Source organism: Halichoerus grypus, chromosome 1, assembly GCF_964656455.1.
Source record: "Halichoerus grypus chromosome 1, mHalGry1.hap1.1, whole genome shotgun sequence".
NCBI classification, from domain to species: Eukaryota; Metazoa; Chordata; class Mammalia; order Carnivora; family Phocidae; genus Halichoerus; species Halichoerus grypus.
The window spans coordinates 77,538,491-77,564,202 of record NC_135712.1 but is presented as its reverse complement, the minus strand read 5'-3'; the positions used below and the strand labels follow the sequence as shown (position 1 = coordinate 77,564,202).

Below are 25,712 nucleotides of genomic sequence, written 5' to 3'. Positions count from 1 at the left end.
CTTAGGCATTTGCCTGTTCCTCCACACCGTTTTAAAATGTGAGCTCCACCCCAAAGAATGAAGGAAGAGGCCTGTGATGGTCAAGCTTAGAAAACTGAAAATTATGTGATAATTATTATGAGCTTATTACTAGGGCTTTTAAAAATCTTAATCTCATCTTCGCCTAGAAGAAGCAGTCTAGATTTTTGTTGTTTTCAAGTTATTTCTTTTAAAAACACATTCCTTCTTCCTTTTCTGTTCTTTTCACCCTCCTAGGATTGTCGCCAACCTGTGCCTCATTATATATATTCAATTTTCGTGTTAGAAATATAGTCAGGAAGGATATACAGTTGACCCTTGACTGATGCGGGGGGGGTTAGGGGCGCTGACCCGATGCAGTTGACAATCCTCATGTCTTCTGGCTCTCCAAAACATTCACTACTAATAGCTACTGTTGATCCTTCGGAAGCCTCGCTGATAACACAAACACTCAGTTGCACATGTTTTGTATGTTATATATGTCATATACCGTATTCTTACAAGTAAGTAAGCTAGGGAAGAGAAAATGTTAAGAAAATCATAAGGAAGAGAAAATACAGGGGCGCCTGGGTGGCTCAGTTGGTTAAGCAACTGCCTTCAGCTCAGGTCATGATCCTGGAGTCCCAGGATCGAGTCCCGCATCAGGCTCCCTGCTCAGTGGGGAGTCTGCTTCTCCCTCTGATCCTCCCCCTCTCATGCTCTCTGTCTCCCATTCTCTCTCTCAGATAAATAAATAAAATCTTTAAAAAAAAAAAAAGAGAGAAAATACATTTACAGGACTGTGCTGTACAAAATCTGTGTGTCAGTCGACCTGCGGAGTTCAAACCCATGTTTTTCAGGGACTGACTAGTTGGAAGGGACTGCAGAGACAAACAGTTGTACTTTTTATTCTAAGACTAATTTGCTGAGAATTTGGACTGTTCATGTGGCTTTCATGGGCCTCTGTTTCTACCTTTATAATATGATCTCCGAGATTCTGTTCAGTTCTGATCCTGTTTAATGTTCCAGCAGTTCTCTGTGACATAATAAAATGTGGTAAAGTATAAGAAGGTGCTTAGAAGTCTTCTTTTAAATTAGGTATGAAGAAGGCATAGGTCCGGATAGAACATTTGAACCAGCAAATTAGGCTGTGCACTAGAATTTGGTAGGACCAGTCTCCATCAACCTAGACCTCCTTTGCTGATGACTTAAGATCTCATTGTGAGCATTCTTCTCATATGTTCTGACTTTTCAAGGCAGAAAACAACTTGGTGACAATTCTTTTTATTTAACAGGTGTTAAATATTTTTTTAGTGCAGTGTTTGACTGAAGGAAGGCCAATATAGTTTCTCAATTCTGACTGCACATTAGACTCATTTGGGTTTTAAAGGAGTAGTGGCACCTGACCCCTCCTCCCCGCTCCCTTTCCCCCATCCCCAAGATACTGATTGGTTTGACGTGAGACGGAATTTGGGCATCGGTATTTTTAGATAAGCTTTCTTGGTGATTCTAGTAAGTAGCCAGTTTTTAGAACTACTGGGTAGAGTTACTGAAGGTTTATGAGACTTATAACCCCAATAAGGATATGGATAAAGCATGTCTCCAGATGTGCCCATCCAGAAAGATAAGAGAAACAGAAATGTTTCTGTATGACATAAGTCATTTAACCTTTCTAATCCTACGGGGTCTAAAATAGGAATAATATAATACTTTGCTTAAATGCAGTGGTTCTCAAAGTGTGGTCCCAGGACCAATAGGATCAGCATCCCCTGGGCGTTTATTAGAAATGCACATTCTCGGACCCTACTCTAGACCTACTGAATCAGGAACTCTGGATGGGACAGAGCCATCTGTGTTTAAGCAGACCTTTCTGAGATCCTGATGACCTCTAAAGTTTGAGAACCATCAGCACAGAGGGTTGGAGGACTAAGAGGTAGCCTTTGAAAATCTTAGCAGTGATTGGTGTATAGTGAGAGTCCACACAGTACAGTACTCTAAATATAGTGTGTTTGACGGCTTCGTAGTCGCAATATAGTGGGGAGCTAGATTGGACAACTACTCTTCTAATTCTAAGACTGTTATTTATAGGACAAATAGGGCCCACATGAACCATCTCCAAGGTGTATCAGAATAATGAATCCAAGCCACCATCCTTCCACTGTGCCATTTAGAGTCTTTTTTATTGACAGCTTAAATCATGGTATTTTGGTACTATCCGAGAGCAACTCATCGAGTGGCAGAACCCGCTGCCTTACCAGTTAAGTGTTGAGCATCTGAAATGCAAAGAAAAGCTACTTATCTATGAATATTGTTTATTATTATTAAAATATTATTTTTTGAAGGAAAAAGGCAAACAGAGAATTTTTTTTAAATGGAAGTTTCCTTTTCCTAATAGGATTTCTTGTGAAGAAATTATTTAAAAAAATTCCATGGCGTGAAACTATAGAGCTCTTGGATTTATATGTACACCTCAGATCTTAGAGATTAGGTGTTCTCTTACTACAACATAACATTGGTATGCTGTGCTGGTCGGTCGGTGATGTTGAGGTTTCTCGATGTGCTGACCCCTCATAACATCCTGCCTGGATTGTATATGGATTTCAATGATGTTACTTATTTCAGTTGCTCCTGATCAGCCCTGCATGTACTTTTAGATTAGTCTTTAGTAAATCATATTGCAACCAGGTTTTTTCTTCTCAGAAATGCTTGTTGGATCCCCACCGCATACATGATAAAATTCAAACTACTTACTAGACATGCAACACACTTAGAAGTTTTTTTTTTGTCACTGCACTTATTTTTATTACCTACTAGTATTCTTTTACATTCCCATATTTATGCTATCTTAATAACTTGCTCCTTATTCTCTAGGCCCTGGATGTTTTAACCGAGGCCTTTGTTCCGCTGTCTTTCTGCCAAGCCGACTTGGTGTCTGTATCATAATGTTCAGGGGCCCTTGTAATGCTCTGGTAAAGTCTTCCTTGCTCCCTCCACCTGGAGATAAACTTTCCTTTATCTTAGCTTCCAGAAGACTTTGTTTCTCCATCTTAATATATTTTATCTTGTATTATCTTTATTTGTGTACACATTTTTTTCTTCCTCTACTTGACTGAAACTTTACCGAGGGTAAGTACCAAGTCTTACACACCTCAGCCATCCCCCACCCCAAGCACCTTCTCTGTTCTGGCTGAACATACCTGCCCCCTCTAGACTAACTTTTATGTTACTTCTAAGTATCAGATCTGGTCCTCATTCTCTCAAAATTAAGGCTACTGATGAAACTGAAAAGAGCTATAATAGAGGATAGTTGCTATAAGAGACAAAAAGTTGTATGTCAAAGCCAATTACAAAGCGGAAAAATGGCAGCAAATGTATGTTTTTCAAGAGCGCTCCACAATTGCATCTGTATTCACTTCATGTCTGCATTTCCTTTCTGTAGGTGACTTTTTTCCACCCCCGCCTCCGCCTCTAGATGATCCTGGTGCTCTTCCATCCAGCCCTGGGAACTTCCCTCCTCCACCACCCCTTGATGAAGGTGCTTTCAGGGCACAGGTAAGGTGTGTGGTTGAAGTCATATTAATAAGCCATGCTAGGAAGCTTGTTCCTATCCTTGTAATCCTGAATTCAGTGATTGTTTCTGTGGTAGATGAACATCTATCCAGAGCCTAAAGAGAGCTTTACAACTCACAAAGAGCTAAGGTACTTTAATGTAACATCCCCAGCTGAAGCTTCTCAGAGTTCTGCTGGCTTGCATTCGGAAGCCCCAGAAATCCTTTTACCTACTAATTTTGTTTTGAAACTCAAAGCCATTTTTTTTTAGGAATGTCATTTGAGAATTCCACATTTTCTTGTTATCCTGGGGACCCAACCATGCTTTTTTATTGCCTTGTTTCTCTATCCACAAACATTGCATTCTGCATGGCTAAGAGTGATATTTTAAGGCTCTGATTGGTCACCGCGGGTCTTAATTGGTCAGCAACATCTTTCTAGCAAAAGCACCAGCAAACCTTCTTGGGGTATTCTTTTCTCAGTGAGGTCAAGAATGCACATTATAGTATGTATTGATTATATACAAGTGTTGTGCTCCGTAGAGTGTTGATTGCAAGTAACTTGGGGCTGGAATCAGAAGCAACAGTAAGAATAGTCAGTCTGTGATCATGCAGAGTCACTGGTGACCAGATGCCACCATTTAGGCATCTAAATGCTATTCATATCAGGAAGGAAAACTAAATAACAAAGTTATAGAATTATTGTTGTGTTTTACGGGTGATGATGTTACTATAACTATATAGAAGAAAAACCAGCCCTTATGTTTTAGAGAAACATCAAAAATATTTGAGAAGGAAATTAATTGTGTCTGGTATTAAGACACCAAAATAATAATAAGAGTAGGGAGCTGATGATTGAGAAGATAGGTGAAAGAAAGATTAGTTATGAGTTGATAATCGTTGAGTGCATGCAACACTCAACATTATTTGGTCTATCTTTATATATATTTATAGTTTCCCATAATAAGTTTTAGAGAGGAAAAGTCATGGGAACTAGTTAAATGGTTTAGTCCATTGTCTGGTTTTCTTTCTTCTAAATTTCAGGTTGGGGGAGACAAAGGAAGAAATGATTCATTCATTCAGCAGATATTCCATGTGCCTGTGTGTGTGTGCACCTTTATAGCACTGGGAATTTTATAGCAAAAAGACATACAGGGTTCTGCTCTCATGAAACCCACATGTTAGCGAAACTGGTGAATGTAGACAAAATTCATACATTGATACAGAGTGCATTAGAATGATATCAAGGCTGTGGGTTGGAGGACAGGGTGGTCCAGAGGCCTTGCTGAGAAGGGAACACCTAAGCAAAGATCTGGAGGCCAGGAAAGGGGAGTAACCATGTGAGTTTCTTGGGAGTATATTTTAATATAGGAGAACTTAACAGAAGAAACTTTTTGTACTATTGATAAGTTAAAATGATTACGTTGCGGTTATAACTGGTGACCTCCAATTCACTTTGGAGCCTAGATCTTTTAAAATCTATTAAAAATTTTATGTCTTAAAAATTTTGTGTCTTAGATATACATATCATGGATTTCCTACAAAAATCTTGATTTTCCTATAAAATCTTACTGATAAAATGTAGCAAGCTTGTAAAATCAAAGCTCAGATTCCACATGGATAGGAGTTGTACAAAGTTTATATTTATTTTATGCAACAGATTGGTCCTTTGGCAAATAGAAATAACATGATTATTTTTCCTTATTTTTAGTCATTTTTTGTTAACAATGAACAAAAAAACCTCTTAAATTTGTCCTTTATATACCTTTGCTCTTATTTGGTCCTGGGCTGTCCTTTACGTATAATTGAATTTACATAATTAAAAACTTCACTTAGTCTATTTGCTCTCTTAGAATATTATAGAAACTATTTTCTTGTATTTTGAATCTTTAGTTCTAAAAAGCTTCTTTGACCTTGTGACAGAAGACTTATGTTTGACTGCTAGTTGAACAACTTACTCTAGTTATGTGTTTTTGTTTTATTTTTTTAAGATTTATTTACTTATTTTAGAGAGAGAGAAAGAGAGCACACAGAGAGCAGGGGCAGAGGGAGAGGGAAAGAGAAGCAAGTAGACTCTGCGTTGAGCTTGGAGCCCCACGTGGGGATTGATCTCATGACCCTGAGATCAGAACCTGAGCAGAAACCAAACATCTGTATGCTTAAATGACTGCAACACCCAGGTGCCCCTCTAGTTACATGCTTTTGAACAGGACACACTAAGTCCAGTTTTTCTTATAATTAAAAGTACGGTATCTGCCTACCTCTAGTAACTAGATGAAATACAGATGGATTTGAAATTGCCAAGCTATAATGATAGCTATATGGATATTTTGATGTTACAACTATTACTATGTAAATATAACCACAGCAGTAATAATAAGGCTTTCCGAAAAGATTTAATTAAGAAAAATCCAAACCTGTACTTTCATAAAAATTACAAATACTCTTTTCCTTTATGGACCTTGTCCTGATAACTATACTAAAACCATGACTTTGTTTTTTATTTTTTTTAAATTTTTTTTAATATTTTATTTATTTTGCAGAGAGAGTGAGAGACAGAGACAAAGCATGAACAGGGGGGAGGAAGCAGAGGGAAAGGAGAAGCAGACTCCCCGCTGAGCAAGAAGTCTGATGCGGGGCTTGATCCCAGGTCCCTGGGATCATGACCTGAGCTGAAGGCAGACGCTTAACCAACTGAGCCACCCAGGCGCCCCCATGACTTGTTTTTTTAACAGGAAGGAAATAAAAAGCTGGTTGCCATGTTGGCTTATGTATTTTGCAAAATAGAAGGAAGGTAAAAAATAAAACCGAGTTTGCCAAATGGAAAGTGCAGATCTGGTAGGAGAGGCATGTTATTCTTGAATATATGGAAGATTGCGCAAGGGCAAAAGAAAACGGGCACGCCCTTCTCTTGTGTGAGAGTGATAGTGACTTGGCCCTGCTCTAGCCATATTTGAACCACCTTGGAATATGAACTATAATAAAGCCCAAAGTAATATAGTCACCAGAGAAAATTTTGCACTTTTTCCTCTCGGCCATGGTGAAACCTCGTGTTGCCAAGTCCAAATTATAGCTGGTAAATGTGTGTTTTTATGTAGAAGTCTGTTTATGTTTCCAGCCAAATTTTCAGGTCAGCGTCAAAAGAATGTCTATGAAGTCTGACTATAAGAATTATAAGATTTTCAGCACTGAAAGGGACCTTAGAGATCATGTAGTCCAACCCTGGCGCCAGCCATTAGTTACAGCGTCTTCAAGGATTTGCTAAATGAATTAATTCCCTGTGTTCGCAAATGGGGAAACTGAGTCCCAAGAAGGTAGGGATTCTCTAATCCATACCTGATTTTGAGGAATCTTGACTTCTGGGCTTGTCACCTCCTGTTGCATCAGATGGCCTTGCACATTGCACATGGTTTTGCGTTAGTCCTCCAGCCTGTAAGGCTCTGACGTTCAGACGAGGGCATTACAAGCTTTTCTGTGGAAGGACCAGGTGCTGCTGGGGTTTTGCTTGGTGCCCTGAACTTTTGATACCTGCTAGGCACATTTATTTATTTATTCATTTTTGCAAAAGGCAAATATTTAATGTCAAAAATTCTTATTTTGAGAATTTTTTTTTTTTTTTTTTTGAGAAAAAAGATGAGTCTTGGAAATCAAATGAGGGCTTTATCTTTTCTTTTCCATCAGGATCAGTTTGACCTCAGTACCTGTGAGGTTTGGGAGTGACCAGTTTAGTGGCCCATTATGAAATGAATACCTTCTGTAAGTCAGGCACATACACTAGGGATTGTAGCCTTAGAAGTTGGCATCATGGTTCTAGTGCCCGGAGTCTTGACCTTGGGACTGTATAGCATTGTTCCGATCTGATGCCACAATAATTTGTTCTTATTTCAGCCAGCTAATGGGCAGGTCTATAGTACCGCTTAGAGTAGTTTCACTGGGGGAGAATGTCTCATAGAATTTCAGCTTTACAAGTGAATTAGAGATCATAATTTAAGTCCCTTTCTTTTGTTTGGACCTCCTTATTTTTTTTCCAGTTGAACAAAATACTTATGGATGACTATTGCAGGTGAGGTGATGTTGAAAGATAAGGAGATGATGGATCCCATGCAGTACCTCTGAATCAAGTTTGGGAGATGCACACATACACAGCTTTTAAACTAAGTTGTTCTGTCGTAAATTATTCCTTAGTCACCACACTCTGATCTGAGTCCTCAGTTGTAGTAGAGGGTGGGGGAAATAAATTAACTGGCTGGAGATCTACAAGAAGGATTTTTGGAAACAGTTTCATTTGACCTGAACTTTGATGGCCAGGTAGGACCTTAATTTTCAGACTGGGGTCGGGGGGGAGAATAGATCTTTCAGCAATAAAGTAACAAAAGTAAAATTATTGAAGGAAAGCACAAAGTAGTGTGATAGGCGTGCATTCCAGACTGGAATTTGCCCTTTATTCTGAAATCGTCGACAGTTTACTGCGGATGTTTGTTAATGTTTTAATTATAAGGGTGACCTCCCCAGATCTGTTGTTGGATGCCATGTGGGTGCTTTTTAACACCTCATCAGGCATAACTTGTTGCACTTGTGGGAAACACCATGCAGACAGCTCTGAGATGTCTGGCACACTTCCTTGAGCTCTCAGGGGCTTGTCTCCTGATACCTGATGGCTTGGAGTTCAGGTGACTGATTTTAATGGCCCATTTTCCTAACATCTATGCTTGACTTTCTAGGCGATGGCTCCTCACTGCCTCTCTCTGTGAGCCAGTCCCCTGGCTTGCTTTGACTTGCCTCCTCGGGTTTTCATCTCTCCTTTTCCGTTCATCCTGGCAGGATGGCCAAGGCCGCATTTGCCACTGTCACTCCAGTCCCTCCACCTTAGAAAACAGACCGTGATGGCTGTCACCGGTTACTCCCTATGTTAAAAACTTTTTTCTCTTATGGAAGTGAAATTTGTCTCTTTATGACTTCTTCCCAGTGATTTTCTTCCTACCCTTTTAAAGCATGGCACACCTGCAAAGGGACTCTCAGGCCAGGGGAGGGATAGGTGAAGTCTGCCTCAGGAAGTTGATCATTAAAGCTGCCGAAAGAGGTGACTTTTCCGAGGACCGAGTGAGAACAGTGTAACGTGAGCTCTGCACTGAACTTGGGCCAATGCCCAGAGTTAATTGAAAAGAGAAGGAAGAAGGAAAATCTCTGAAATCATTTATGGTCTTGTCTCAGTCCATCTTTAAAAGTTTGTAGGCCAACTCATTTCTGTTCTTACGAAGACATTTTCAGAGCTCATTTATGTACATGGTGGATGGTAGATTATCATCAGTTATCCGCTTATATCAATAATAATTTTAAAGTCTATCCTGGTTTTAGCATAGCTGGCACTGGATTCTGTGTCTCGTGACTCTTGGTCTAGTGCGATCATGGTCACGGGTGTGGAATGACAGATTTTTACTTGTAGACACAGAGGACTCAGGCCCTCAGCCATGACCACCTTCTTTCATGGCACCCACAGAAATAGGCAGCGGGACTTGCTTTATATGGCTTTGACATACCCTATCGTAGAGGTCCTTCCTTCTGCTGCCTGAGCGTGTGCTGAGGCAGCAGGGGCCTAGGCAAAAAAAGGAGATCTGGGCTGTAGCTGTAAAGTCTAAGAGTAGAGGTAATGGGCAGTCCTGCCAGAACAAACCCGAAATGGTCAGAAACTCTAATCCACTCGGAAGAGCTTGTCCTTTCTTTACAGTGAGAAGACAGGCATATCTTGATCCATGAGAACAGACCGAAGGAGTGATTGAGATGCTTCTTTCTTCCTGGCCCTTTCCCTTGTTCCCGGGGCCTCGGGTTAGCAAGCCCTAGTTGGTTTGTAGGGTTGTTCATGACCTCGGCAACAGCAGCAGCTTCATGACTCTCTCCTCTTCTGGTCTGCGCTGGTAGGTCAGTGTGTGTTTAGCAGGGCCGGGAGTTTCTTGGGCTTTGGTTAATGCGATTTTCTACAAGTAAATTTCAAAGGTTTCCTGTTTGCTTTTCTCCCCGAATCATCATCTCCTTGGGTGTTCGGATGAGCCAAGAGAGATATTTTTGGTGTCTGAACTTATAAGCCCTTCTTTGAAAGTAGCAGGCCTGGAGCCCATAAGGGTATTTTAGTATTTCATTTAGCAATTTGAATCTTTTTCATGGAATGTCATAGTTTTCTCTGCCTTATTTCTTAAGGATCTATTTAAAGAGGTAAACCTTTTCCTGGGGATCAGGAGTGGAGTGTGTACACACACACACACACACACACACACACACGCTCATTCACACTTATCAACCCGATTACCACTGCCACCGCCACCTTCAAGTAACCCAGGGCATCCGTATGCTTTCTGCAGGGAAGGACTGAGGAATCGCTGGACAAGACGAGTCCTCTGGGGAAATTAGTTGTGGTCAGTAATGCTGTAGGTCAGGGTAACCGATGAGGTCAGGTTTGCTCTAGCTCTTGAGCTTCTTAATAGGGAGTAATTGGCCATATTTGCATATTTCAGAAAATGTTCTTTGCCCAGAGACAAGTGAAGAAACTGCAGTTGGTCCTTTCTGAGTCAGTGAAAGTGTTTATCCCATTTTGTCTCTCCCATCAAGAATCTTTGCGATTTCTTCAAATCTCTCATATGCTTAGTTATTTTTTAATGTGTTTTGTCTCTTAATGTAAATAAATCAAGCAGTATAGATCAACTATTTCTTTTTTTTTTTTTTTTTTTTTTTTAAATATTTTATTTATTTATTTGAGACAGAGAGAATGAGAGAGACAGAGCACATGAGAGGGGGGAGGGTCAGAGGGAGAAGCAGGCTCCCTGCCGAGCAGGGAGCCCGATGCGGGACTCGATCCAGGGACTCCAGGATCATGACCTGAGCCGAAGGCAGTCGCTTAACCAACTGAGCCACCCAGGCGCCCTAGATCAACTATTTCAATCATGTTTCTCTATCAAGGAAAAATTATGATATCTCTACCCATATCTACACCATGTGAGGTTTGAGCATTCTCCTTCCTGATGCATCCAAAGGGTTATTAAGACAATTTGGAGAATGTGCTGTAGTATTTTAATCTCTTTTGAAAGGATCATTTCTCACATTAAATTGTATCACACATTATTAATAATTTACAACTTTTACTTGTTTATTGCAGTGTCGTGTTTGCTGTTTCTCCTTCTTGAATTCACGTCCTGATTCTTTTCTGTTCTTTTTTTTCTCTGCCATTAGTACTTTATCAAGTAATTTTTTGGGGGGTGGAGGAGGCCTGCGTGGATGACCTAGCTCCTGAGTTCTTACAGATCTGAAAATGATTTATTTTTGCTTTCATATTTAAGTAAAAGTGGCTGCAGGTAGAATCCAGTGTCAGATTTCCTTTATCAGTATTCAATGAAAATTTCTATACTATCACTTTAGTATCATTTAGTGTTGCTGGTGAGAAAGCATTCAGTGGATCTGTTTGATTGGAGGAGTCAAATTTTTATTTAGCTAAGATGGGCTTTCTTGTGTTATTGGGAAAAAAAACACTTTAACTTTTTGTTTGCCTTTTTCTTCCTTACAGAGCCCCTGTTTTATGATTTTGGATTTCTTCTCCATTCTTCATGCTGGTATTCTTTTTCAGTAGTTCTGCCTTCTGGAAGAATCCCCATTGCTTGCTTCCTTTCTTTATTTTTTAATTTTTTGTAGTGATATTCTGCTCCTGACTTATAAATGCTATATCCACCTGAATTTAGGGAAGGGAATGTGGTGGGAGTGGCTCTGGATCTACTGTTCTGGTAGACCTAGCTGACTTGTACTCCAAACTTTATCTTTTATCTTGATCAGGAATATATAGTCCTTTAAATAGCATGGTGACCACAGAGTGGGTATCTGCATCTGGTCTTCACCCTCTGTGTGTAATTAGGGGAGGCAGGCCAACGAAAGGGTTTCCCTTGGATACACAGACCAAGAGCAGACCAGCAAGCTTTACTGGAGCCTTCAAGGCTATGCATTAGCTGTGAGGATTCCCAATTGCACTTGCCACATAGATGCTAATTGAAGGCAGCAGCTGGCTTGGTGGGGGGGGCGGGTGGGGAGGTCTCTGGTGAGTTCTCCAGGCTTATCCATTCCTTCCATCACTATTTACCTCCATCCATACTTCTCAATGACTATGTCACCCGGAATGTCAGGGAATGTGGCAAAGAACTTTTTATTAGAAAGGATGAACTCACTAAGTGATTTTACTGCTGTTATGACATTCTGTACTCCAAACATCCTTTCCCAAGAGGCTCCCCCACCCCCTCACCCTTCTTGTTGTGACAGCTCAGAGTCAGCTATTAAAGTCAGGTGTTGCTACCTTTTGTTTTTTATCTTAAGCTCACTCTCCTGCCCTCAAGGGTTTCACCACGGAAGAGCCCTCCTTGGTTGCATCATCTAAACCAAGTCAAGCTCTAGGGATAACATAGTATGATGGCGAACACTGTCACTGCAGGGTCCAGACACCTGGCCCCTCACTCACTAGCTGTATGCTGATGGCCACCCTATTTAACCTTTCCATGCCTCAGTTTGCTCATCTGTAAACTGGGCATAGTACTGAACCTACCTCTTTGGATTGCTGTGAGGTTTCAAAGAGAAGATGAACAGAGAGAACATAGTATGTGTTTGACTTAGGAAATGTTTACTGTTGATGTGATCACTGTTGGGCAATTCTGGGCTAGTGGGCCTCTGTGCTGAGTTCTGCAACAGTTGTCACTGTCTTTGGTTTGCTTCTCCAAGGTTCACTGGTAACCCCCCCCACTCCTTGCTCCTATATGCTTGGGGATTTGGGGTCTTTTGCTAAAGATATACTTCCACAAACTCCCTCTGGAAAATGAATGACTGGATTAACGATGAATCTTTTTAGATCTCTTATAGCTCTAAATTCACTGCTTTGGTAATAAAATGTCACCTCTTTATAACTTCACAGTGATTTACAAATTGCAAAATACTTTATATTATCTTACCTGATCTTCACATATAAAAAAAGAAACAAATATATTTTAACCAATTAAAAAAAAAAATTAAGGTCCAAGTTGTTGAGGCAACTTTTTTAGATCTCACAAGTGTCATGGAAGCAGTGATTTATTTTTAAATGGACAAAAACAAAAACAAAATGTATTTTGGGGACTTTTAAGCCTCTTGGCTTAGTATCAATTCCCTTACAAATGAGAGAAGGCAGATCTTTTTGAATTCTCAAAAAGCAGCCAAAGTCATCAACAATATGTGTTCATGGCTGGTGGCCAGGGGCCACTGAGATAGCTTTCTGTGCAGTTCTTTAGTGGAAATAAGCACATCTTCCAACCTAGTCTTCGACATATTCTCTGACAATCCCCTCACAGATTGTACCATGTTCTTTTTATCCATGGATTTGGTAGGAGGCTCTATTGGGTTCACAAATCCTTCAGTTCCTTTGTAATTTACATAATCCACTCAACATGGGCACAAAACAACTTGATCTGAAAGAAGGGGTAAAAGAGGGAGTAGAAGATGCCAAGACCGAAAACCCAGGGCATTAACTCAGATTTTATTTTTGAAACTCCCAATGTTTTGGGAGATTTTCTGTGCATAACTGATTTTGCTTGATCCATTCAAAAGTCAAGTATTTATGCATCCCAACTTGATAATTTACAATATATTATTGCATGCAATACTTATACCAGTTTTGAGGGGTTACGCTATTCTTATCATTTTATCCTTAGCTTTTGTGAGTTTGACCTGTCCAAGGCCCGCAAATTCCATAAATTCCAAACTTGACTTGGAGTGTCTTTTGTTTTGTTTTGTTTTGTTTTTAAATAAAAGATTTTGATACACTTGATCTCACTTGAGCCTTTAAATAACTTATGAAAGGGGAAGGGTTGGGATAATCTCCATCTTGTGCAAGTGAAGGAGCTGAGGCTCAGGGAGGTTAAGTAATATTCTAAGTTTCCATGGTATTAAGTGTCCCAGGCAGGGATCAGACCCTGAGTCCTGTCAGTCCATTTCTTTCACCCTCTCTCTGTCTCTCTCTCTCTCTCGCCATCGCCGCTTTATTGTTACTTTTCCTTTATATTCTTTTTCGATGAATAGCACAAAACACCAATTGTCACTTTCCTCTCCACATTCTCAGTATTTGGAAGCTCTTCCTCTTATATGACTTCTGTTGTAGAATTCTCTATGGCAATATTGTCTTCAGCCTCTCCCCCCTTCCATTGTCTGCATCTTTATGGATTGTAAGAATGTACTGTGGTATTAAAATATTGGAAAGAGGGGTGCCTGGGTCACTCAGTCTCTTGATTTCGGCTCAGGTCGTGATCTCAGTCAGGGTGGTGAGATCTAGCCCTGCCTTGGGCTCCGTGCTCAGTGCGGAGTCTGCTGGAGAATCTCTCCCTCTCCTTCTGCCCCTCGCCCCCACTCAAATAAATAAATCTTTAACGTATGGGGAAGATGTTTATAAACCTTTAAAATGGAATTCTTTCCATAATTTTTTTGTTTGCTTTTATATTTATTTTACCAATAAACTTTAGTAAAGATAACAATTTTTATTACGGTGGAAAACGAGTAAAATTGGTGGTACCTGGTAGATAAACTGCTTCTATGGCAGTTTTTTGAAAGGGGAAATGGGAGTAACACAAGACAGGCAGATTCACATGATAAGAAATGTGATTTAGCTGTTATTTTTAGAAGTAAAGGATTTGACTAATGAGCCCCTCAATAAAACAAAAGAGAAAGTGAGCGAGAGAGGAAGACATAGGAGGTGGTCAGAGTCCTTTCTTTGCCCATAATTTGTATTATTCCTTCCAGTGCTTAAAACAGTCTGTCTCTGCCCTAAACCACCTTCTGTTTTGAGCCATATGTGATATATCAAGATGATACGTGATTTGGGGCAGACCATTCCTAAGAACCAAATCTCAGTTTCTTTAGCCATAAACTAGTATGATGCTTCCTGTCTTCTGTTTTTGTTTTGTTTTGTTTTTAAATGACTATAGAAAAACTTGATAGCACTTTGTAAAACAGCAAGTAAAGGATTTACCTTAAAAGTACTTTTTTTTTTTTTTTGGTAATATTGTTTCAACATCCTTGAGCATTCATTCTTTCTATTAGCAATTATATCACCCCCACATTAAGAGCAATAAATTACTGCATGGTCTTTCAGTGTTGTAGCTGATGTCTTGAGAGTATTGAGAGGAGAAGGGCCAACTATCGCTGGGGCAGCCCTCGCTGACTGCATGAGCACTAAAGACTTCGGAGGACCTGTCCCAGAGCTTCATAGAGTACCTGGCTGGCTCAGGCTTAGGTAGTCCACGAAGAGATGATCAAACAAGTAAATAAAAAACATGGCCACCAGAAGAGTCTTTCACGATGCACATTCAGGAGACTTCATCATTTTTATGATCATTTTATGTCAAGCCATTTTGTAGGTGGAAATGTGCCTGGAGGATTGATTTCATTTCCTTTTCGCTCCTTGAGAGTCGTACAGTGTCACTTTAGTAATTCTTTCCTGACCCATTGGGGATAGAGACCAGTTTTGGGCCATGGCAACTACAGAGAGGTATTTTCATAGAGTTACAGATTCATTAAATAAGAGTCTCTCCTAGCCTTCCCTCCCAGCCTGCCATGTTTCTCTCTGTAAACTGGGACTTAAGCCATAGTCTTAGGATCAACTGAAGTAATTTCAACTCTATTGAAATGGCCCTTGTCCATGTTTGCCACGTCCTCTGAGCCCCCAGTGACTGTTCCTTTTCTGACATCTTCTACCTCTCTCAGGCAGGTAACACTTGACTCGAGCCTCCTCACTTCCTCCTTCAATTTTCACAAAACAGAACTCTCTGAGTTCCCCTGCTGGATCTGCGACAATTCCTTTTCTCTCTCCTGTACCAGATCCCCCTTCTTTTTTCATCTCCCCCTAAATTTAGGTGCCCACTCAGTGTTCTCCCTGTTGACATTCTGTCTTCTCTCAATAGAAGTCATAACTCTGATAGAGTCAACTTTGATCTCTGTTTATTTAATGACTTGAACTGGTTATGACTTTTTTCCTTAGGCAACTGCTGTGCCATTTATCATAGAGTCTTTCCACAGGAAAACCTTCTGTCTCTCCACATTCAGTATGTCCCAGAGCTACTCATCATCTTACACCAAGGCTTCCACTCTGTTAGAAGTAGCACCATATTTTCTATTCTTCCAAATTCGAAACTCTGGTCATTGCCGGTATGTCTTACTTTTTTAATATTATCTCTTACCAACATCTCATATTTTTTGGTTCAAAAAAACTCTCAGGTTTGATCTCATCTCTTTATTTTCCTATTCATTATCCCAGTTTCTTCCTTCTCTGAAACACAATAGACTCATTGCTTTGATTCTTTTTTTATTTTATTTTTTGGGTTTTTGTTGTTGTTTTTCTAGTCCAGCTGCGTATCCCTAACCAATTAGTCTTCAAAAAATGTTATTTTTCTTCCTTTGGATTTTTATTGTTTGCCACATTAAATTTCTTTTCTTAGTTGATTTTCAGAGTATTCCATGACCTCCCTCACCCTTTAAAGCACACCTCATCTCCCACTGTGCTCTTCCCAGTCTTTGTTCTTGTTAGACTGATGTCCTCATTGTCAGCTTCCCATGCTGAGTTAATTTTCCTTGTGTCATCTTGCTGCCTGAAACATCCTCATTTCTCACCTGATCAGAAATCCTTCCCATTTTGAAAGCCAAATTCAAACCTGACTTTCTTCCCTGTAGCTTCTGATGCCACCAGCTCACCCCAGTCCCTCTCTTCTGTTTTCTCAGACTCTGTTGACTGGGTAATGTGGTGTCGTGACATGATCCCAGGGTTTAGTGCCAGGAAGCTGTGCTCTGTTGCTTACCAGTTGCATGACCCTTCTTCACATGCAAAATGGGAATCATGACACATTCTTAGAAAGTTATTTTGAGGATTAATTAAGATAAGGAGTAGAGAGTATCCAGGGGTATCTATTTTGTAATCATGGCTACAATGAATCAGTTAATGATATTTCATTTTCCTGACATTTAATATATGTCTCTTTGTGGACTGATGTAATTATATCATGTACATTAATATTACCTCCAAACTATATATTATAAAGCCAGAATTAAAATATGAGATGGAAGAGACCTGTAGAAATTATTGAACATCACAAATCATAGAGACCCAGATTTGAAAGGGTCCTAATCCAGCCCGTCTTTCTTGTGAAGAGGAAATGAGGGCAGGGCTAGCTTTTTTAAGTGAACCACCCAAAGTGACACAGTTAGTATGAGATCTGGCCCCAACCCCAGCTGGAGGGTTCTGGACTCAAAGGCTTAACCTCATTCAATTATCCTCTTGTTCATTCCCCTTTTAGAAATGGTCTGAAGGCTGGGTTACCCTTCATATTCCTCTATCACCTAAGTCTGTATCTCACTGAGGGATATCTGGTTGATGTTTGTGGATTGATTGATTGATTGATTGATTCATTCTTTGTCTTGGCAATAGGAGTTTTCTGGAAACATCTATGGAATATGCACCATACATGGGCTTATCACTCTTTTGATGCTCTTGATGCTATTGTAAACAAAACTGTTCGACTCATACCACTTCAGTGTACTGGCTCAGGGTGGTGGGGAAAGGAAGTGGGAGAGGAAGTTCTATACATCTTGAGCAAATCAAGCTTTTCTATTTTTAGTCCTTGCTACTGTTTGGAAAGTACAGCCCCTGTTCATGGCCGTCTGGCTTGTGTTTCCTCAGTGCCATTTCAAAAGGGGGAAAAATAAATATGGGAATTTTTTGTCGTGAAAATAGTTACTCAGTGAAATCACCGAAGTTCCTTCTTTTTCTCTTGATGAAACCTCAAACCTGCTAGGCACAGATTCCTCAACCTCAACTATGCATGTCAAAGGCTCATGCAGAGCTGGAGACAGGAGTCAGCAAAACCTCCTGGAGCAAGATGTGCTGTGTTGTGCGTGTGAGAGACAGAACAGGGAAGGCACCGGATGGAATGGTGACACTCCTTCTTGATCACTGGCTGGCTTGGCTGGCTACCAAATATGGTCCCCTGGAGAAAGTTGAACCCTGAACTGCATAGAGACACAGCTTTATAGCCCTTGCTTTAGCTAGTCCTTCTGCCTGAGTGTCTCTCTCTGTCTCTCTGTCTCTCTCCCTGCTCTGTCTTTGGTAAACATTCCCTGATGGTCTTACAGCCACTCCCCTAATTCAACTAGATGGATTACTTCTCTTTCAGTTTAGATGACAGACTGGGGGGCTTTTTCCCAATCCGAGGCTATATTAGGGAATGATAACCTTATGAAAGAGAGTGAAGTGACCTGATCTCCAATCAGATGGATTTCTACAGGATAGCAGGACTTGACTTGTGGGAAGTGTCAAGGGTAGAATGGCTTGGAGTTGACTGCAAGAGTCTGATGAGGCCGGTGAGGGCCTGAACTGGGGCACCCTGGCGAAGGGGAGCTGGAGTCCAGAGCCATATGGCGGGGGTATGGGAAACGGAGTGGTCCCAGAGGCTTGCAGCATCCTGCCTTTCTTCAGGGGACAGAGATTTGCCTCCTGTCCTAGTGTTTGCCAAAGAGGAGGATCCTCTGAAAAATCGGTGCTCTGAGGCAAGTGAGCTTTACTGGAGGAAATGCGGATGCCACTGAGCAAAGATTGCCCTCATTAATGAGAGGGTCTGTGCCGTCTCTAGACGTAAACAGCTCTGCCTAGATCAAATTGTGGCAGCAGGGTGAGAAGAATACAGCGCTGTAATTAATGCTAATTGTGGATATTGCTGTATTGTTGTCATTGTTTTTTAATTGAATATGTATTAAGCTCCAACAGGGTGCTATGAATAATGCCAACTTATAGTTGATTTATCAGAACACTCAGAAGACTTTATAAACACCAATAAATGGGAACTCATAGCACCCCTTCGAGGTGGTAAGTGCTGTTGCCATTTCTACAAATGAAGAGAAGTGAAGGAGATTGTGTTTGCTCGGTTGGCACTGTGGGTGAGAACAGAGTGCTGTCGGAAGAGAGACAAGCATTTTCCCTGTCCCCGGGAACTGGGTTAGAATACATTAGTAAAGAATTCTCCTTCAGTGCGTTCAGAGTTGTGGGATTTTAATTAAATTGTTCCAGTTATTGTTAGCACTGCATTAGCACCAGGCAACCAAATTCTAGGCCAGCAGATTTCAAATTTAATGTGAAAAAGAATTGGGGGAGGGACGAAAGGCTTGTCAAATGCAGACTGCTAGGCCCCGCTCCCCAAGGTTCTGCTTTGGTAAATGTGGGAAGGGGACTAAGAATTTTTCCTTTGAATGGGTATCTGAAATGCTCTTGTCCTCAGAGGAGGCTCAGCTTCCCTTCAAAACCCCAGCCTTTTTCTTCTTATGAGATCCATCATCAGCCCCCAAAATCTAGCCTCACTCTGAGAGTATCTGTAGAGTCTCCTAGAACTCACCTAGTATAATCCTGTAATGTTCTAACTTACAGAACACATGACTAGCTGGTGTTTATAGAAGACCTACTGTCCATTTGCCATTCTGCTGGGCATGCCATTCCTGGGACCTTATCCCACAGGGTTTTCAGAATGTCCCTGTGAGGTTTGTATTATTATTCCCCTGTTTTGTAGGAGGGGATGTGACTTGCTCAAAAACATTCACGACTTTCAGTCCTTTTGATTTAAATCCAGGTGAGGGCCCGGGTTCCACTTTGATGGGAAGAGAACCCCCAAATTGATTTAAGTGGAATATATCATAAAGAAAACAGCTCACACTGGAATAGGGGAGAGCAGGGAGGGAAAGGCAGGGACAGCCAATCCTGATTTTCCTTAGTCCTTGGTTATTTGTCCTGGTTCTGTAATGAAGTCTGGGTACCGCACTGTTGGTAAATATGTGGTATCTGTTTGATCATTGCTTGATTCTTCTGTGAAAAAGGAAACATGTCTCGGGAAAGCCTGAGGGGAGGCATGAGCAGAATTCTGGAGTCAAGAAAGGCTTTTAAAGTGGAGATGAGAATGGTGAGGCTTGGGACAGCATCGCTCCTTAACTTCATGTCCTTCCTGTTTTCTGTATAGGGAAGTCCGCCTTTGCATAGAGCTCGGTTAACTTGTATTCCTGAGGGCTGAGACACACATGTGTGCTGTCTTGTGGACTCACATTCATTCTTGATTAAGGGGAAATCAACAGCTTCCTGATATAGTCCTGTACTTACTTTTTTATCAATGGCAAACTTTTTTATAAAAATAGGAATTCCTGCTAGGAGCATCGTTAATATAAGTTGTCTATGCACCGCCTAAAATATATGTGATTCATACCATGTGTTTGTTCCCACATCAACACTGCATCCCTAGATACAGCCACTCCTGCCCACCTTCTCCTTCGTCACGGGGACATGCTTACCCTGCGGAGGTCTCTACCCTGCATGCGGGGCAAGCTCCCTCCTTGCAGAGCTGGTACACTTGCATTTTCTGACCACAGCCGATCCTTTGAGTCTGATCTACTTTTATTTTTACCTAAAAGAACATTTGTATTTGCCAAGTCCTGGTACATGCCCAGTACTCCTCTGATGTCTTTATGCTCTTGTGGTAAATATCTTTAGGATCTTTTCTCCATTCAAGATCTTCTCAGTTCTTCCTGAGTCCATTTAGCCTTTTCTGATTTCTCTATTTTTGTGCTCTAGCATCTTGCATTTCATATACTTTAATACTCACCTGCCTGCTGAATTATTCAGCTCCGTGATACAGTTATTTGTGGATAAGCAAACCTTTCTAATGGAACTGTAAGCACTCCGAGGACAGAGCCATTGATGTCCTTTTTGTTTGTTTGTTTTTTGTTTAAATTCCTGTCCTTCATATCAATGGGGCCTGAATATTTGTAAATATTTCTGGAAAAATGACTGAAAACTCTACTATATGGGGAAATGGAAGGTGGAAAGAGATGATTGGAGCTTGACTTTTTAACTGTAGTTACATCCGTGACCTAATTCACAGTAACCTGATAGGATAATCACAGTTTGATGCTTGAAGGGAAGACCGGTCTCATTTGCATTTCCAGCCTGGTGTCTTGGAAGGTGCCAGAGCTTGAGCTTTGGAGTGAAATGTTTAAGTCCCAAATTCTAATTCTTCCATTTTCTACCCAAATGGCTTAGAAAACTCTTCTGACCTGTGGTGTCCTTTTTTGTAAAACAGGAATCCTATCTACCAATCTCTAGGGGTTTTTTTTTTTTTCCACAAACAGGAAACTGCCTGACCAATGCAATGAGAAATATTTATGCAAGTGTTTTTCTTAAACTCAGGCACTTCTCCGTTGATGATGACAGTGCAGAGGGAGCTATGATTTCTTTTCCTCATGTTCCCAGAGGTCATGGCATCCCAGGCTGTGCACAATGGATGGAGTGGCCACTAGGACTAGTGGTGCTACTAGATCATAGGCCATTTCCCAGAACCATCTTTGAACAGCACGTCTGACCAAGATAAAATGATGAACAGATTTGTGACAATGATTAGGGAGAGGATGCATCCTTTATTATTAGCAAATATGATTCCTAACATTTTAGGTAAACCTCCCTGTCCATATCTTACCCATTTTTAGCCTCTGAGGTAAGAGGTAATGTGTGTTTTGTCTTGTCCTCTCCTGCCTGCTTGCTAGGACATTCCCACCCTCCCCTCTCTTTTTTCCATTTCCATGGATCAACTGCTGGCTCTCCAAACAATGTAACCGAAGTCAGCTTCCTTTATAAAGTTGCTATCCATGACCCTACTTTTGAAATGGGTGTTTCAAATTGTGTCTTGTTAGTAGCTGCTCTGTATCTTCTGTATTTTCAACTATCAAAGTACACTTAAACTAAATAGAAACAGAGTAATTTGGTTCCAGTAAGTGGCTGTAAGTGAGAAAAAATATATCAACAACGATGAATAACTTAAAATTCCTTATAATGTTAGGTAGGTGGCACTTACGCAACAGTGTTGGAGTAACAGAACTTTTGAATCAGAAGAAACCACGAAGATCACGTTTAAACCCATCATCTTGCTGGTGAGCCAACATAAGGTTAGAAGGAAAAAGTGATTGGCCCAGGGTCACCAGACTGAATTATGGCAGAACCAGGATGGAATGCCTAGTTTACTGCTTCTCTACTCTCCTTGCCCACACATCTGCCTCCCTGTTCACAAAAGAGAAATCTGTGGTTGTTCTGGGTAGGTAATCAAGATCACTTTGCTGGGCCTAAATATTCAGTCATCATCTGACATTAGCAGAAGTTGTAAGTTTCATAGGAGAACATTGTTAATACTGTCTTCTTTTACTTGATAGTTTTGAGTTTTGAGTGGGAGGACTGGGACCAGGGAGCATTGACTATTCAGGTCACCCTGTCCCATCATTATCACTTGGCTCTTTGACCAACAGCAATTCACTTAAGCTCTCTGGTCCTTTGTTTCCTTTTTTGGTACAACATGGCATTGTAATAGATGCTAGCCAAGATTCTTCCTGTCTCCAATGTCTGTGAATGTAAGTGTCTCCACCCATTCTGGCATCTCTCTTCTAGGAATTTCTGTAGCTCTGATTTGCACCCGTGTGTCAGTATTTTATTCTGAACTGGCTTGAGGATGACTCTTCTTCCCTCATTTTCTTGATCTTGTCCCAACAGTGAACTGCAAATCCTTGGGGTGTGCCTCTGCTCCCGTCTTCTGTAAAGTTTCCTCATCTGGAAGATGGGACAAGAGTAACTTTCTCCTTATATTGTAGGCTCTTAAGAACAACAGTTGAACTACTGTATGAGCTATTGCCTGGAGAAGATGTTTCCCAGTATAGGATGTTCAGATTCTAGTCCTGTTTCAGCCCCTTCACTAAATTATTATCGGAGACACCTAAATCACTTCTTTGGGGGCACTTTTATTATATTTAAATGAAAATGTTGGAATAGCTCCTCAAATCTCCCTTCCAGTTCTAATATTTCATAAGCCTGAGTTACCTTTTTCATGCTAATCATCTATAATCTATTCACACTTTGCCCATACATCCTTTATCCGCAAGTCATGATTGATGGTGCTTAGCACATAGAATCAGAACCACAAATGTGTAAGAGAATGTTTCACTCCTTCTCCACTTGGATGGCATGCCCCTTTGTGTTATCGCTCTGGCTATCTGACATGGAATGCTTCACGTGGGAACTGAATACTTTCCTTGGTTTTGAGGGGTCATGAAAGGATTCAAGGAAAAAGGTTGGAGGATGATGAGCCAATAGATAATGTTAACATCAAATTTCTAAGTATTCACACATTTGCTTTTGGTTAATTCTATTATGTGATGGAGGAATGTGAGAATGTGGCTTCTGATATTTATCGTGCCTTAACTCATTGATCCCATAGTATCAAAATGCAAAAGAAGAAAACCATCTTCCGTAAGGTTTTAAAGTAAAATCAATAACAAAAATATCTGGCATGGCCTGTTTTCTACTGCATATTTTCCACGGTGAGGACCAACAATATTTTAGTCTGTCTATTTAATTCACAGGTTCAAATGATTTTTTGTTCTCCCCAGCCACACCTCAAATTAATGTTTCCTTAATGGAAAATCAAACTGTTTCTTTTTTCTCTGCCTTTTAAAACTTGTATTATTTTTTATTAATTGTATTATGCAAAGCATTTCTGGGAAAGTTTTCATGGTCCCAGATGCCTTTATGGATACCTTTATAAATATTTCAATGGGATGTACAGCCTACCTGGTCCTTTACAGATATTGGTTGGGTTTTTGTTTTTGTTTTTGTTTACAAATTAAAGGTTTGTGGTAACTATGCATTGAGTACATTAGCTGGTGCCATTTTCCTGCCAGTGTTGGGTCACTCCGTGTGTCTGTCACATTTTGGTACTTCCGCAGTATTTCAAATTTTTCATTATTATTATATTTGTTACGGTGATCTGCGACTGGTGATCTTTGATGCCCCTGTTATTTTGGGGTACCATGAACCACGCTCATAGAAGATGACAGACTTAATTCATACATGTGTGTATTCTGACTGCTCCACAGACTGATCGTCCCCCCGTCTCTCTCCCTCTCCTTGGGCCTCCTTATTCCCTGAGACTCAATAATATTGAAATTAGTCCAGTTAGCAAGCCTACAATGACCTCTAACTGTTCAGGTGAAAGGAAATGTTGCACGTCTTCCATCTTAAACCAAAAGCTAGAAATGATTAAGCTTAATGAGGAAGGCATGTTGAAAGCCAAGCTAGGCTGAGAGCTAGGCCTCTTGTACCAGTTAGCCAAGTTGTGAATGCAATAAAGTGAAGCACAATAAAATTCTCGAATAAAATTAAGAGTGCTACTCCAGTGAAAATGTGAATGATAAGAAAGCAAAACAGGCTTATGGCTGATGTGGAGAAAAATTCAATGGTCTGGTTAGAAGATCAAACCAGCCACAACATTCCCTTAAGCCAAGGCCTCATCCAGAGCAAAGCCCCAACTTCATTCAGTTCTGTGAAGGCTGAGAGAGATAAGGAAGCTGCAGAAGAAAAGGTTGAAGGTAGCAGTGGTTGGATCATGAGATTTAAGGAAAGAAGCCATTTCCAGAACATAAAAATACAAGGTGAAGCACCAAATGCTGATGCAGACCACAGCAGGTTATCCAGAAGATCTAGCTTAGATAATTCATGAAGGTGGCTACACTTTACAATAGATTCTCAGTGTTGACAAAACAGCCTTCTTTAGGGAGAAGATGCCATCCAGAACTTTCATAGCTAGAGAGGAGTCAATGCCTGGCTTCAAAACTTCAAAAGCTGACTCTCTTGTTAGGAGCAAATGCAGCTGGTGACTTTAAACTGAAGCCAGTGCTCACTTACCATTTTGAAAATGGTAGGGCCCTTAAGAATTATGCAAAATCTACTCTGCTTATGCTCTATAAATGGAACAACAAAGCCTGGATGGTAGTACATCTGTTTACAACATGGTTTACTGAACATTTTAAGCGCACCATTGAGACTTACTGCCCAGGTGGGGAAAAAAAAAAAAAAAAAGACTCCTTTCGGGCGCCTGGGTGGCTCAGTTGGTTAAGCGACTGCCTTCGGCTCAGGTCATGATCCTGGAGTCCCTGGATCGAGTCCCGCATCGGGCTCCCTGCTCGGCAGGGAGTCTGCTTCTCCCTCTGACCCTCCCCCCTCTCATGTGCTCTCTCTCTCTCATTCTCTCTCTCTCAAATAAATAAATAAAATCTTTAAAAAAAAAAAAAAAAAGACTCCTTTCAAAATGTGACTGCTCACTGACAATGCACCTGGTCACCCAAGAGCTCTGATGGAAATGGACAATGAGTTTAATGTTTTCATGCCTGTTAACATAACACCTATACTGTAGCCCATGGATCAAGGAGTAATTTCAACTTTCCAACTTATTGTTTAAGAGAAAACATTTCCTGGGGCTACAGCTACCATAGGCGGTAATTCCTTTGGGCAGAGTTAATTGAAAACCTTCTGGAAAGGATTCACCGTTCTAGATGCCTATAAGTACATTTGTGATTCACAGGAAGAGCTCGAAATATCAACATCAGTAAGAAATTTGGAAGAAGTTGATTCCAGCACTCATGGATGACTTGGAGGGGTTCGAGACTTCAGTGGAGAAACTGCAGGTGTGGGGGAAACCACAAGAGAACTGAATGACAAGAAGAGCCCGAAGATGGGACTGAATTGCTGGGATCTCACGATAAACTTGAATGCATGAGGAGTTGCTTCTCATGGAGGAGTGAAGAAAATGGTTGCTTGAGACGGAATCCACTCCTGGTGAAGATGCAGTGAAGACTGTTGAAATGACAACAAGGGATTTAGAATATTACATATACTTAGTTGATAAAGCAGCAGTGGGGATTGAGAGGATTGACCTCCAGTTCTGAAAGAAGTTCTGTGGGTAAAATGCTATCAAACAGCATCACCTGCTACGGAGATATAGTTCATGAAGAGAAGATTCTATCAACGCAGTCAACTCTGTTGTTACCTGATTTTAAGACATCACCAGCGGCCCCCCGCCTTCATGTGCACCACCGCCCTGAGCAGCCAGCAGCATGGAACACGACCCTCCCACCCTCCGCCAGCTAAAAGAGACTGACTTGCTGAAAGCTCAGATGATGGTTAGCATTTTTTTAACAACTAAGTATTTTTTAGTTAAGGTGTATACACTGGTTTCTTTTTAGACAATGCTATTGCACACTTAATAGACTATAATACAGTGTAAA

At 40.8% G+C, this 25,712-nt stretch overlaps 1 protein-coding gene and 1 long non-coding RNA gene across 6 annotated transcripts in view; one reads left to right on the top strand and one right to left on the bottom strand.

The window, feature by feature from the left end:
- The window catches only part of LPP (LIM domain containing preferred translocation partner in lipoma), a 654,872-nt gene that overhangs the window by 284,666 nt on the left and 344,494 nt on the right, over positions 1-25,712 (top strand). For all 5 annotated transcript variants that reach the window (XM_036109786.2, XM_078068088.1, XM_036109787.2 and 2 more), the window contains one exon: positions 3,437-3,549. In XM_036109786.2, coding sequence (XP_035965679.1) covers positions 3,437-3,549 — 113 coding nt within the window. The remainder of the gene's footprint in view (positions 1-3,436; positions 3,550-25,712) is intronic.
- The window catches only part of LOC144381194 (uncharacterized), a 235,400-nt gene continuing 235,134 nt past the window's right edge, over positions 25,447-25,712 (bottom strand). Inside the window, exon 3 of the long non-coding RNA XR_013446066.1 lies at positions 25,447-25,464. This is a non-coding gene — a long non-coding RNA (uncharacterized LOC144381194). The remainder of the gene's footprint in view (positions 25,465-25,712) is intronic.